The sequence below is a fragment of the Zalophus californianus genome, chromosome 9 (assembly GCF_009762305.2).
Source record: "Zalophus californianus isolate mZalCal1 chromosome 9, mZalCal1.pri.v2, whole genome shotgun sequence".
Classification (NCBI taxonomy): Eukaryota; Metazoa; Chordata; class Mammalia; order Carnivora; family Otariidae; genus Zalophus; species Zalophus californianus.
This window is the reverse complement of record NC_045603.1, coordinates 52,973,017-52,986,911: the sequence shown is the minus strand read 5'-3', so window position 1 is coordinate 52,986,911 and position 13,895 is coordinate 52,973,017. Positions and strand designations below refer to the sequence as shown.

The 13,895-nt window shown below is 30.5% G+C and overlaps 1 protein-coding gene across 9 annotated transcripts in view; it reads left to right on the top strand.

Annotated features, from left to right (window-relative positions):
• Positions 1-13,895, top strand: part of USP15 (ubiquitin specific peptidase 15) — a 114,940-nt gene that overhangs the window by 65,002 nt on the left and 36,043 nt on the right. For 3 of the 9 annotated variants that reach the window (XR_003519754.1, XR_003519755.2, XM_027592572.1), the window contains exons 7-8: positions 2,396-2,482; positions 8,778-8,922. Coding sequence is in view for 4 of the 9 variants with exons in the window: in XM_027592572.1 (XP_027448373.1) it covers positions 2,396-2,482; positions 8,778-8,922 (232 nt within the window). In the remaining 5 variants the exon portion in view is untranslated. Of the gene's footprint in view, positions 1-2,395; positions 2,483-8,373; positions 8,528-8,777; positions 8,923-13,158; positions 13,259-13,895 lie in introns of those variants that run through there. The other 6 variants (XR_003519756.2, XM_027592574.2, XM_027592576.2 and 3 more) reach the window with 6 other exon arrangements.

Below are 13,895 nucleotides of genomic sequence, written 5' to 3'. Positions count from 1 at the left end.
AAAAATAAAAAATAAAAATAAACTCTTTCAACATGCCCAGCACAATGGAATAAGATCTAATAAATTCATTTATAGAACATAAAAGCTCCTTTATTATCATGCCTACCTTATTAACTTCTGTTCCTGTCACTACATACTTCTACTCTTTAAGCCGAACTGAATTTATTGATAATTCCCTAAACACGTCATCGATACTACAGTCCCATACATTCGCATGTGCTGTTCTTTCCACCAGGAATACTCTCACTTTTAGTTTCCACCTATCCCTCCAACTCTGCACATCGTTTTAAATCACCTCATGTGACTACCCACAAAATTTTATATTTTGTTAGAGTTTTAAAATTTCTGTATTTAATTTCTATATTTCTATATATAAAATTTCGACTGCTTTATAGTTATTTTGCTTATGTGTTATTTTCTCCTGTTAGATTGTGAGCCGTTTGATGTCAGGAACTGTGTCTGTCCTTGTATTCCTAGTACTTAACAAGGGCAAGGCATATAGTCATTTAATAAATGTTTGAGTATTCCAACGAGTTTCATAGAATCTTCTAATACTATCCTTGGATAGAGTTGCTAATGAATAGTAAAAAGGCCGCACATGGGCAGAAAAAGGAAAAATATGTATATATGTGCTTCAGCCCAATGAATCTTTATTTCTATAAATTTGACTATAATTAAAATTCAAGAGAACATTTTAGTTTGTTTCTGAAAAGTTGAAGTGAATTAAGTTGAAAAATTAACCTCCTTAATTCATTATAACTCCATCTCTAATAAATTTGGGGGGTTTTTCCTTTGATAATTGAGCATTCTTAACATGAAGGCAAAAATGCCAGGATACTTCTGTATTTCTATTAATATTTAAAAACTAGTACCTTTTAAAATATTAAGATAACCTTTTAAATGTGTCCTCTACGTTGTTTTATATTAAAACTTCGTTGATTATGTCTTATGTTTTGAACTTAGTACACTAAAATAATATGTTATAAGGTCTTCTATCAGAAAGGCATCTAAATAGAGGTCTTACTTAGTGTAATCTACCTATATACAACCTGTATCAACAAAAAGAAACTCCTTTAAAATAAAAATTTTGGGGCGCCTGGGTGGCTCAGTCAGTTGAGCGTCTGCCTTCAGCTCAGGTCATGATCCCAGGGTCCTGGGATCGAGCCCCGCAATGGGCTCCCTGCTTAGTGGAAAGCCTGCTTCTCCCTCCTCCACTGCCCCTGCTTGTGTTCCCTCTCTTGCCATGTCTCTCTCTGTCAAATAAATAAAAATTTTAAAAATCTTAAAAAAAAATTTTTACCAAGATTTTATAATGTATAAAACTTTAAAAAGTTAAGTAAAAGTTTTTATGTGTAAGAAATGTTATTGCCCACCATGTATTCTGCGTAATGTATTGCAAGTATATAGATATGGTGAAATCTAAATCACCTAAAATTTGTAGACTTCAAGCAGATTTTGTAGATTACACTTTCAATCCCATTGACCATTTATTTCACTGCTCATTAGCACCTGATTAAAGGAAATAAAATAATCTTTTAAAACCAATCACTTTGGGCCTCACTAATTTAGAATTTATGATGAATGAGATACTAGACTAACAGCTTTTTATAGCCCATGGGCTAGATATTGCCTAGTAAATTAAAATTGTTTACAAAATTAAATCTTTAAGAGAGCTGATAAGTATTTTAAACTAATCATTCCTATGTAATGAGTTTGTTAATTATAAATCATGCCCATAAAGCATATTGGTTGATTAAAAGCCATTAGTAATTGAAATTTCTCCAAAAAGATTCTGAATTAGTGAGGTGAGTAATATATGGTCAGATGTAGGTCTTTTCAGTTTTTGCATTGATAATTTGGCCAAAAATTACTTCTCGGGATTATGTTTTGAATTCTTTTATGCTATTGTATCCCTATTGCTTTACATTTTAAAGAATTGGTAAATCCTTGGATCTCTGTGTCAGTGTTGTGTATAAGTAGAATGTGATGATACCTACTGAGATACAAATTGGATTTCCTTTACATGCTTCCTTAAAAAATTGATATTTTAATTCCACTGATACAAGGAAATTATTGTTTGTAAAACATTGAAAATGGTTACCTGAACTCAGAAATGGATGTATTGAGTCCGAAGATTTATAGGAATAATAAATACCAAGTTGTATATTTAATTTGATAAATTTCTTTTGAAAATAATTCCCTTTTGTACCATTATTCTTTATATGAAAAAATACATAGGAAATAGAAAAACAAGGATATATAGTGATTTTGCTCATGAATCTGTTTTCCAGCATTCATTTACTACATACATTGTCATCTGTTCTTTTCTTTATTTCATAATTAATTTCAAAATTCAGCATTTTTTATCTAATTTAACATTTTCATATTTTTAAAGGTCCCCAGGTGCATCCAATTTTTCAGCTTTACCAAAGATCTCTCCTTCATCTCTATCAAATAATTATAACAACATCAACAACAGAAAGTAAGCACTGAATCTTAAAAACTCTTTGTTTAATTGATCGCCCTATTGTGGTTTCAAAAATCTCTTGTATCTAAAACATAGGATAAAAGTCTTAATGCATTAAAATTGAATTTTCTTTTAAATTACTGATCAGTTCTTCTAGGAGTAACTTTACAAGAAAGAAAGCACAGTTATAAACTTCTTGATTTAATACATATACTACAATAATCCACTAAAAGAAAAATAAAGTACTTTCAGAATTTTACTTTTTAAACACTATTGAAAATATATACAGAAGTCTGTTAGAACTCAGTTTTTTGGTAAGAGTGTAAATTTCAGATGTCATTTGAGAACTAGATATATAATCACCTATAATCTGTAGTATTTTTTTTTAGAGTATATATCAGTGATTCTCACCTGGAAAGCATACACAATTTTTTATGTTTTATCAAAAAGGCAATCACTTTTTCTTTAAAAAGTTTAGAGAAACAATTTCCTTGCCCCATCATGAATCAGAATCTCAGAATTTATGAAAGTTACATGAAAGTGTATGCTATATTGCCATAAGAAAAAAGTTTAAAAATCACTTGGGCTTCACTATAATGTCTGACATGGGTATATTACCTTGAAGGTACATTACCTTGTCATGGTTTGTTGTTTTTTTTTTTATAGAAAAGGATAAAAAGAAAGCTTTTATTATTTGTGATTAGTCCAGTCAAATCAGGGGAAGAACTTTAATCTAGAGATGATTACCTTTTTATTATTTCTTGAATATATACATTACATTGTTGTTTAATTTTTAGGTTAACTCTATGTAGTTAAATATTTGCACTACTTCTCCAGTTCATAAATGGCATCTGATTTCCTAAAGAGTAAATTTGGAAAGACTAAGGCTATTTGTGAAATAATTTTTAAAATAACATCATTAATTGCATTTGTAGGTTTAATTAATTTTCCCTTAAAATTCATTTCTGGTGTGGAGAGAGGGCTTGACAAAATAATTTTTAATGTACACCTAGATTATAAATATATAAGAACAGCCGAAATAATTTTGGAAAGGAAAATGAGAAGGATTAATCCTACCAAATATCACAACCTGTTGTAAACATAGTAAGAATTCAAACAGCATAGTAGTGACCCAAGAATACATCGACAGATCAGTGAAATGGAAAAGACAGTCCAGAAACAGCCCTTTATACATAAGATCAGAAAACACTGTAGACTAATGGAGAATGAGCAGATTATCCAAGAAATTTTGTTGGGAAAATTGGATTACTATTGAGAATTTCTCTTTAAAACTTTATATTAAATTGACTTTTTAATTGTTAGGCATACAAAAATGAAAAGGCAAATAAATGGAAAAAAATACTTGCTACAAATGACAAAGGATAAATATTCCTAATATATCAAAGTCATAAAGATCAGTGAGAAATTTTCTAAGACAAGTAGACAAATGGGCAAATGATACAGCAGGCAATAAAAGCAAAATAATTAAAATATATAAACATTTTAAATACTAAAAATTCACAACTAACTACAGATGTGTAAATTAAAACCATAAAAACTCCATCCACTTCTCTCCACTTCAGTCTCACTGGTAATGATACTTATTCTTGCAAGGGTTTCGTTTGAGTGGTTGGAGTATTAGTCCAACTTTTTAGAAAAGAATTTACCATGTGTGTCAAGATTTAAAACATTAATTGCCTTATTTTAATAATTTATAAAAAGACATGTGTATCATAGTGTAATAACATTACATTATCGTGTAATAGTGGAATATCAAAGATGTTATGAATATCCAAACTTGGAATGTAGTATGTTCCTTACTACTTAAAAATGTATGTCCACAGGCAAAAAAGTGAAAGGAAATACCCCTATAATCTGGTTTGTATTTTATATGGTATCTTTTAATTAAATTCATCAAAAGTAATTTTTTCATGGGAGATAAAATACTTCTTGTGTTTCTACCAGTTGCAGATGCTCCCACATTTACTATAAAAGAATTCAGTTCCTGGTATAACACATATTTATAGTTATTCTTCGGAGAAATTTTTAACATTGTATGTAGACTGCATTGAACATAGACTGTATTGGGACCTTTTGACTGGAGTCGTCATATTAGTATATGTGGTCTGGTGTGTTTCTGTTTCTGTCTTAATTTCCCTCCCATAGTAAAAATATGATGGTATAATCGGATCTTAAAACCTCTGGCTGCAGAAGATACTGGGAAAGGAATTGAAGTATTTTCTTAAGTTTGAAATATGTTTAATGATTCTACTTCTATGGCTAGATTATATTTTTCGCTACTTATATTTATTTTAGGCACTAAAATAGTCCTTTCATAATAGGAAATTTTTATAGCCAACAGCTACTGAAGTACCACCATGCTCAAAAGTAAAGCTTACTTTATTATAAAATGCTCCTAGAAGTTTTAACTGTGTTTTTTACAAAAAAAAAAAAACAAAAACAAAGCCTGTAATGTTAGACTTGTGCGCATGGAAGTAATTAAGGTACATCATTATTGTAGTTTAAAAGTTGCACATGATAAGACATATTTTGTTTTAACTGTATGTTTTTACTGAATGATCTGTTCCCCATCCCAAGGCAAGCATGAATAAAATTAGGTTAAATGTAAATAAATAAATAAATAAATAAAAGTAAAGCTTAACTTTCTTAGTAAAGAACAAAATTTAAACATTTGTAAAATGGAAAGTTTTTTTAATTTGAATTTGAATTAACACTATTTTGAATTTGAATTAATATTTGGATTAATATTATAATAAATTATTTCACATAAAATTTATTTCTTTCCATTCAACTTGTAGAAATAAGTGGGAGTTTGAGACTTATTGTGGAAGTAGCATAGTTTCTTTAAAAGTATGTAAAATGGGTAATGACCTTTTTTAGATTAAGTGCACTTTTGAAACATCATGTAAATGGAAATATTCTACAAGTGTCAAAGTATATACTAAAATCAGTTATGACTTACAAGTTATATGAAATTATCTACAAATTCAAGACTTGAATTAAACTGATACATTACTGAGATAAAAAGTTTTCACTTCCAGAAATAAGGATATTAGTCATAAACATAATAACAAAGTATATTTGGAATTATTTCATATAAATTTAATAAAGCTTTTATTAAAGACTAATATTATGAAGAATCAGTTGTTTACTCTGATGTAGTAATTTTACCTGCTAGTCTATACAGTATTTGTTTTTGCCTCAAATTATAATTTAAATTCATTTTTAATATGCGCCAGTTTCTTTCTCCTTTTGTTCCCTGCATTTTTCTGTCTTGCTACATTTGCTTTGATATAACACTGCCTTTAAAAAATCTTTTTTAATGTATGTGTTTTCGCAACTCTTGGCATTCCACATCAGAGCACATTTCTATTTTTATGTTAATTAATTTAAAGCTCTTTTATTTGAAATGGAAATGACTCCCTGTAAGAGATTAAACTATGAAAAAGAACTTGATTTTGGAGACTGCCAGAGCTAGCCAGCCATATGGCTCTTTGCAAGTTACTTGCTGAAAGCATCATTCATTAACTGCAAAATGAGCAAAATTATAGTTATGAGGATTAAATTATAGATTTATAATACTTATAATGTCAAATATAAGTGCTAATTGAAAAGTCAATCTGAAATTTACCAAAAAATAAGTTACTTTGATTTTCAATGTATCTTCATTTAGGGTGATAGTTTATAATACAGAATTAATGTAGTATAATACTAAAATTCTCATTAAGATTACAGGCATACTTATTTATTTTTGCAAAATAGCACAGCCATAGAGGATAAGGACTAGCTTGCCATCTTCAGGAAAAAAATAGTCATAGGCCTAGGTTTCCCTGTACCTTGCTGAAGTGTTTTAAGAACGCCTGGTTTTGGTATTTTCCATTACTTACTTTAATATTTGAATTAGGAAGCACATAACGTGGGTTACAAGTGGCCAATCAATAGAGTATTAAAATATTTTAAATTTATCAGTTTTTATTATTATCATTTGAGCATCTAGATTGTCTCAGTCTTTGGGCAAGGCTTATATGTACTTTGTCACTTAAACTGAAATGTAGATATCCTCTAAGATTCAAATTTTAAAAGACAAACTGCTTTTGCAAGTAAGTTTTTGTTCATTTCTCAGTAAATAAAAATCCCTATCCCAGCAAATTCCATCCTGTTGCCACTAAGAAGAGAAGAGCTTCCAGCATCTATTTGTGTTACTAGTGGCAGAGACAGATATCTGAATATGTACTTAAGGAATAAGCATGTAAATGTGCTTTTTTAGTCTTTTCACTTTGTGTGTCTGTGTGTGTGTGTGTGTGTGTGTGTGTGTGTCTAGGCATGAGCATGCATTTGAACATAGTGTACTCTGTTCAAATTTTATTATAATTTTATATCTGGAATATGTGTGGGTTTGTTTTTTTTGTGTGTGGCGAATGGGTAGGAAATGCAGGCCTTCCATTTTTGTATATAGAGACCTTGATTTTTAGCACTTCTTATAGGAATAAAAGAAAAACAGGATTTAGCTTTTTGTTACATGTCCTCAAAGTTAGATTCGAAAATCCAGTCATCAATCACTGAGTGAACATATATTGAATTGCTAATAGGTGTCTTGCATTTTAGTCGTTACTGGGAATATAAAATATGAATCGTAAGGTTAATGATCTGGATCATATACTGCTTATAAGAACTATAATTATTCAGAACCTGGCAGAAACAATGAACAGTCAGGCCTCTGTGGCCTAAGTAACTTGGGAAATACGTGTTTCATGAACTCAGCTATTCAGGTAGGTCTTTCCAAAGTGAAACTCACATGTTTCGTGGAAATCAGCAATAAAAGAAGAGTAGAGTTTTACATATCAGAACAAAATAAAACAAAGGATGCTTGAGTCTATTTTTTGTTTTATACTTTTTTTTTTTTTTTTTAGTATCAGGAGGTTTTGCTTCTTTGAGTCTGGGAACTGGTCTTTTTGTTTACGTTTGGGGTATGTTCTTAAAAATGTAAAAATATTATTAGGTTAGCATTGTATGTGTAGTTTTGGATTATTGTAGTTCTGTTTTACCTGTGTAGTTTGTTGAGGGTGTGTGTGTGTGTGTGTGTGTGTGTGTGTGTGTGTGTGTTTACTAAAGGCTTTGTTATAACTGGCAGTAGTACAATTCTCTTAAACTGTTAAAATAATAAAGTGAAAGTATAGAAGCTACAATAGAAAGTATTTGAAATTATAAGTAAAAAATATTTTTAAAAAAGAATACCAGGAATAAATTGTAGCCAATTGAGATTATCAGGGTTACTAATTAATCATGTTTATTTGTAACACTGTATTCTTTTATTTGAATCATGATTTGCTTTTAGCATGACCTTGATTCTCATTCAGGTTTGTTCTCATGAATTAAAAAAGTGATTGAAAATACGGTTTTGAATTATATCTGAACTGTCTATTGTAAATATTTTATTATAAGATAACCTATTAAAAATTAAGGGAGAATCCATCCTTTTCCACAAAATTATTTTTTTATTATATGTAGAAAGAAAGAGGGACAATTTAACTTATTGATTAACTAAAATTGATCTCGAAGGTTGAAAATTATATAGCTTTTTTTAAGATTAATATTTATAATGCTGATAGTCCAGATTATCCTAAGGTTATATTCATCTAGGTAAAAAACTACATTTTCTAACAAACTGGAAGAAAGAAAAGGCAAATACTGGAATGTACTTGCTTAGAATCATTTCATTTTTGCAGCCCTGATCACCCCAGACTTTTTTTTGCATTTGAATACTAGATTTTGCTGGTCTAGCATAGAAACTATAAATAGAATCTTCAATGCATCACACCAGTGATGTCACAGAGGCCTTGGAAATCTCTGCTCTCACCTGTAACTAAAGTACAACTCCTCCTGTTTCTACTGTTCTCATTCTGTTACAGTAGCAGGATGTAAAAGGGACATAAATGAGATGATTTATTGCTGCGGGTGGTGTTTAAAATCTGAGTGTTTTAAATTTGATGGAGCAGTGAAGAATGGAGCGAGCTGTGGAGCTGCTCCAGCTAATCAAGGGTAGAAAGATATAATAGTGGTTTGTATTGGTTGGTGTGGCATATGTATGCAGTGATTTTGTTGATTGGATGAGAAGTATCAAGGGGTTATTTTGATTTAGGTTCATGTCTTTAAAAGTACATGTTAATTTTTTTAATAAAAAAATTTAATGACTGACCACCTATCTCAAATCGGTTTGAAGTACTCTGCTCATATAACTATATTGTAATAATCGGCTGCATTATGAAATATATTCTTTGTTTTCTTCCAGTGTGAAAAACTCAAATTATTGTCTCCCATCATATACTGCTTATAAGAACTATGATTATTCAGAACCTGGCAGAAACAATGAACAGCCAGGCCTCTGTGGCCTAAGTAACTTGGGAAATACATGTTTCATGAACTCAGCTATTCAGGTAGGTCTTTCCACAGTGAAACTCATATGTTTCATGGAAATCAGCAATAAAAGAAGAATAGAGTTTTACATATCAGAACATGAGTATTATATATGTTTTGAGAGTTTCTGTTTTCATGGAAGATTTAAACATGCATGTTTGAGTCATTCATTCTAGTGCTAGTAGAATATCGATATTATCAAGTTCCTCAATTAGGTGGCATATGATTGATTACCACATGGTAGAAGATTACCTATCACTTTATGCAAAAAAATATAATTTCAAACAGAAAACCTAGGCTCTCTGAAAAGAAAAACCGAGTGAGATCATTCCTTTATATTTTCAGTAGAACTGTCATGGTTTTTTGGACATTGGTGGGAATGTTAGAGAATAAATCTTTCATGGTCACCAGTTCTCTAACTCCAAATAAATTTATTTTTAAATCTTTTTTTTTTACCTTAATGTGAAATTAAGATTTTTTTTTAATGAGAAAATTTTATGAACTTCCTTTTGCATACATATTTTAACAAATCTTACTTTCCCTTAAAGATCTTTTTAATTTGGGGATATAATTGATCATTGCCCCTTTTTTCCCTTTGTCTCTCCATGGAGCTTCCCTTTTCCTCCTGCTCTGTCTATACCCTCTTGAAGCTTGTTGAATATTTATGTCTTTGATCGACTTTGAAGTAATGAGATCTATATGTTTTTTTAATATCACTGTCACTAATTATAAAATTAGAGATGGTTATTTCATTTCCCTTTTACAAATAGAATTCTGCATTTCAAAAAGCCCCAAATAATGGTATGCTATTTTTGATACTTCTGTTTTAACCTTTTGGGGGGGGTTGGGTTTTTTTGCAAATTCTGAAATTTTATTTTTAAATCTGTAATTTTCTTTTCTCAATTCATATTTTAATACTGAATCTCTGATGCCTAGGAGGCATCCTCCAGAGATAATAGATTAAATACAGAGTATAGATTAATTAAGAACATTATTATAACTTTTTCACTATCTGAGAATAGTATAGGACTCTTTAACCATCCAAAATCCAAAATTCTAAATAATGCCTTTTGTACATTGGCATTAATACATTTGTCTCCTAAATTAACCATTGTCTTTACAGTATTTTTTGGAAAATTAGAATTTAATTGTCAAAATTGTCTAGACCAGGAATTGGCAATCTTTTAGAAATGCGTAGCGGATATAATTACTTAATTTCTGATTTCTTGGTTTAAAGTTGATCCACTCAGAAAATAGCCTTTCTGTTCAAGCAGATACTCTGTAGGGTTAATAAACTCTTCCTTTAAACCTTTGATGATTAATATTATTTATGCTTTAATGTGAATTACTTAATTCAAAATTATTTTTCTAGGATCCTAGTGCTAGTTAAATAAACAGTTTTTAAAATTTTTTATCTTTATTTTTCTGGGAGAGGAGAAAAGGAACTCATCTGAGAAGAGCAAGCCAAAACATACTATGACTCTGGCAGCTATTTAGATATCAGGGTAAAGTGTGTGGGTGCTGAGCTTTCAGAGATAGGTACAGGCCAGACAGATTGTAATTTTATTTGGATATCTATGGGACTATTCTACCTGACCACTGAAAATCATCTGTAGTACCATCTCTGGAAAGTGTTTTATATAAATGGTGGTTACATCAGTACCAGAAAACTCTTCTTAAATCACCAAGTCATATTAATTTTTAGGTAACTCCTGTCCTGGCACTGCCAAAATTATTTTGGTTCTAGACGCTTGATAAAGCTTGAGAGGTTTTGTTTTGTTCTGTTTTGTTTTTAATCTAAAACCAACCTTGGTGTTTTCTTATAAGGATTAAAAAAATACTTTAACAGCCTAGGCATTAAAAATTTGAGCTGGTCAGAAGAGAACAAGAGTTAATGTTCATGCTAATCATTCAGAAGCAGCTCTGGCTTTCATTCAAACTGAATTCCTTCTAAGGGATTATTACGTTCTAGTTTCCTGTGCCTTTAATACAGTCTTATTTAGTGTTTTGTCTCCAGATGGTTAACTATAATTTCTTAAAAATGAGTATTAAAATTAAATCTTCTGATCACTTCTGTTGAGCTGGATTTGGCATTTGTTGAACTTTCTTGTATATGTTTAAGGTATCAGAAACTTCATTCTATTAGTTATTGCCTCACTTCAAAACAGTTTTATTACAATAAATTTGTAAATCTAATGCTGACCCTCTCTTAATATATATCGCCTTCACATGTTCCATTTCAACTGAAATTAGAGCCATAAGAGTGAGGTTTGTTAGCCAGGAGGGTGATAGTTTGTTACTTTCTGGTAATAATCATAAAGTAAGAAAAATTTTAGATGAAACTTCAGGGGTTTTTTAAGCAGTGGATATTATTTCATGTCTGTGTCTTGGCTGGAAACTGTACTTTCGCTAAAATCTCCAATCACTTTGGGCAAGAGAAAAAAACTGAGTTTTTATTTTTGCTACTTTTGACTTTTAATTCAAATCCACGATTAAAAAAGCTATTACTTCAGTTTTATTTTCTTAAAGCTTCTATGATTGTTGATTGATTTAGATGTTCACTCTGAAGCTGAAAACTCACCATTAAAGGGAATACAAAATGATTTCGGTAGCCTTTATCCCTGTTTCATGAACATACATGTAAGTTGTTAGGTCCACAGATGAAAGAGGTTAAAGATAACTAACAGAGTAGATTTTTTCAAAATAATTTTTTTAGATAGTCTCCTCAATTATCCTTTTTTTTTAAGTTTCCTTGTAACTTCTGTGAAACTGAAGAGAATTCATGAACTTCAGAAAATATTTCTACTGACAATTTGAATTTCAGTGTGATTTCTTGTATTCAATAATCCTAAAAAAATACATAGACATTTAGTACCTCGGGCAGTATGATTATTGATATATCTAAAGAAACATGTGTGGGAAGCATACCTACTTTTTGTATGTGAGAATGGATTATGCTTATTAACCCATCAGTAGCCTTGAGGTAATGAAACCTTTTGATTGCTTATGGTTAAAAACTAAGTGGCACCAATCTGAGTGTGATTTTAATATTATTAGTTATATTAGTTTAATATTATTAGTTACATGGCACTGTCATCAAAAATGTGAATATTTGTATTCAAGGTTTTCTCTGATGTAATGGTATGAATGAATATTAAATATTTTTGATGAGAATAGGTACTGCCATATAGTTTTAATTTATTAAGCTAATATTTATTGAATATGAAACATATGAGAAACTTCGGAAATAGATCCTGACCTCATGAGGATTATAGTCTAGATAATTGTGATTTTCACACTTTTTGCCTTTTAGTATGAGAATCTTTTTTTTTTTAATTATTACTATGAAAAGTTTAATTTTATCCTCAATATTTAAACAGATGTAGTGAAGTCGTTTTGGTTGGGTAAAGGGTATAGAGTCCCATCAGCCTTCTCTTACTTTTCCTTAATGGCCCCAGAAGCATTCTCATGGGATCCAAGGACTCTAAGGAACAGTCTAAAAACTATGATATAGGAAGAAAAAAAAGAACACATTAAAAATTAATAATACAGATTAGGAGCACTGGTTATGGAGTTACACTGCTTGGATTGAAAACATGTCTCTCTTATTTATTATCTGTGTTACCCTATATAAGTTATTTCCACAATTCATTTTTCTCACCAGATGAGGAAAATATTAGGACCCATATTTCATGGGGATTAAATGAGTTGAAGAATATAAAGTAACTAAAACATCATAAATGAATAGGCAGTAGTAGGTTGGTACTTTGTTTTGTTTCAATTCAACGAGCTAAGCAGAGTAACTGGAAAAAGTCTACTTTTGATAACCCCTCTATTTGTTCTCCTTTCCTACAAGTCTCATTTCACCTAGTGAATGAAGAAAGAATTAATTGTATTTTTAACTCTTTTTCACTTAGTATTATTGCAATAATGGTATTTATCATCTCCATTTTTGAACAGTGTTAGTTTCCTCTCCCTAGGCAAACCAGTAGGCAAGTGTTTGTGCATATTCAGTCTTCAGAGAATTCAAAAATCATGATTTCAGGTTACCCCTGGCCTCGGCCTCCTGAGTAGTTATGATTGCAGACACCACCATGTCCCAGTGGTACAAATAAGTTAACAAAATAGTTTTCTAATGCCCTAAATCTTTGAGAGAATGTCTAGTTTTAAAATTTCGCATTATTGGAGGTAATTTTAATTAGCATCAGTTGAGTAGATTGAGGAGCACTCCAACCCTTGTCTTTTTCATTGTCAAGGCCTAGGAGGCTCATGATTGGCTTCCTGGAAGAAGCAACTCTGCAGATGGATTTGAAGCAGGGGAGTGATATGGTCTTTTCCACTGGAAAGCAGCATGGCGTAAGATGGTTGTTTTCAAACTCTTTATTTGGAAGTAATAGGGCTTCTTACTCTAGGAAGTCATTGAAAAAAATGATAGTAATCAAGAATCTGTTCATTATTCCTGTCATACAGTGTACAATCAGTTGGGATTCCAAGCATTTTTAAAGTCAACTTTTTTTTAATGATCTGTTGGGTTAGGAAAAAATCTATTCCGTAAATTCAAAAGGATGCTAAAGCTTAAAGCTTTTTTAAAAAACTTAGAATGAGTAATACTACACAGAAAACATTTTTTTAAGAAACTAAATTCTTATTGTAAAACAGTGGAAAAGTCATTACTGAAGCTCTTATTTCTATGTTGTAGTACTTTATAGCTTTGCATATGATTAAATTTAATGCTGTTCTGCTGTCACCCTGAGACATTCTTTTTGCATTATTGGAACACCAATTCTTAGAAGTCCAGATTAACATGAAGCTTTCTAATTTTATTCAAATTAACCAAATTTATAGTTAATAAATGAAAATAGTTTTCATCAAAAAAAGAATCATTTGACCCGAGACATAAGAATTTTAAAAAATAGTTTAGGATCTTGAAGAAAATTACTTCTTCTGATAAACTGAGAATATAGCTAAAAATTCAAATACTTCTTCCTAGGGC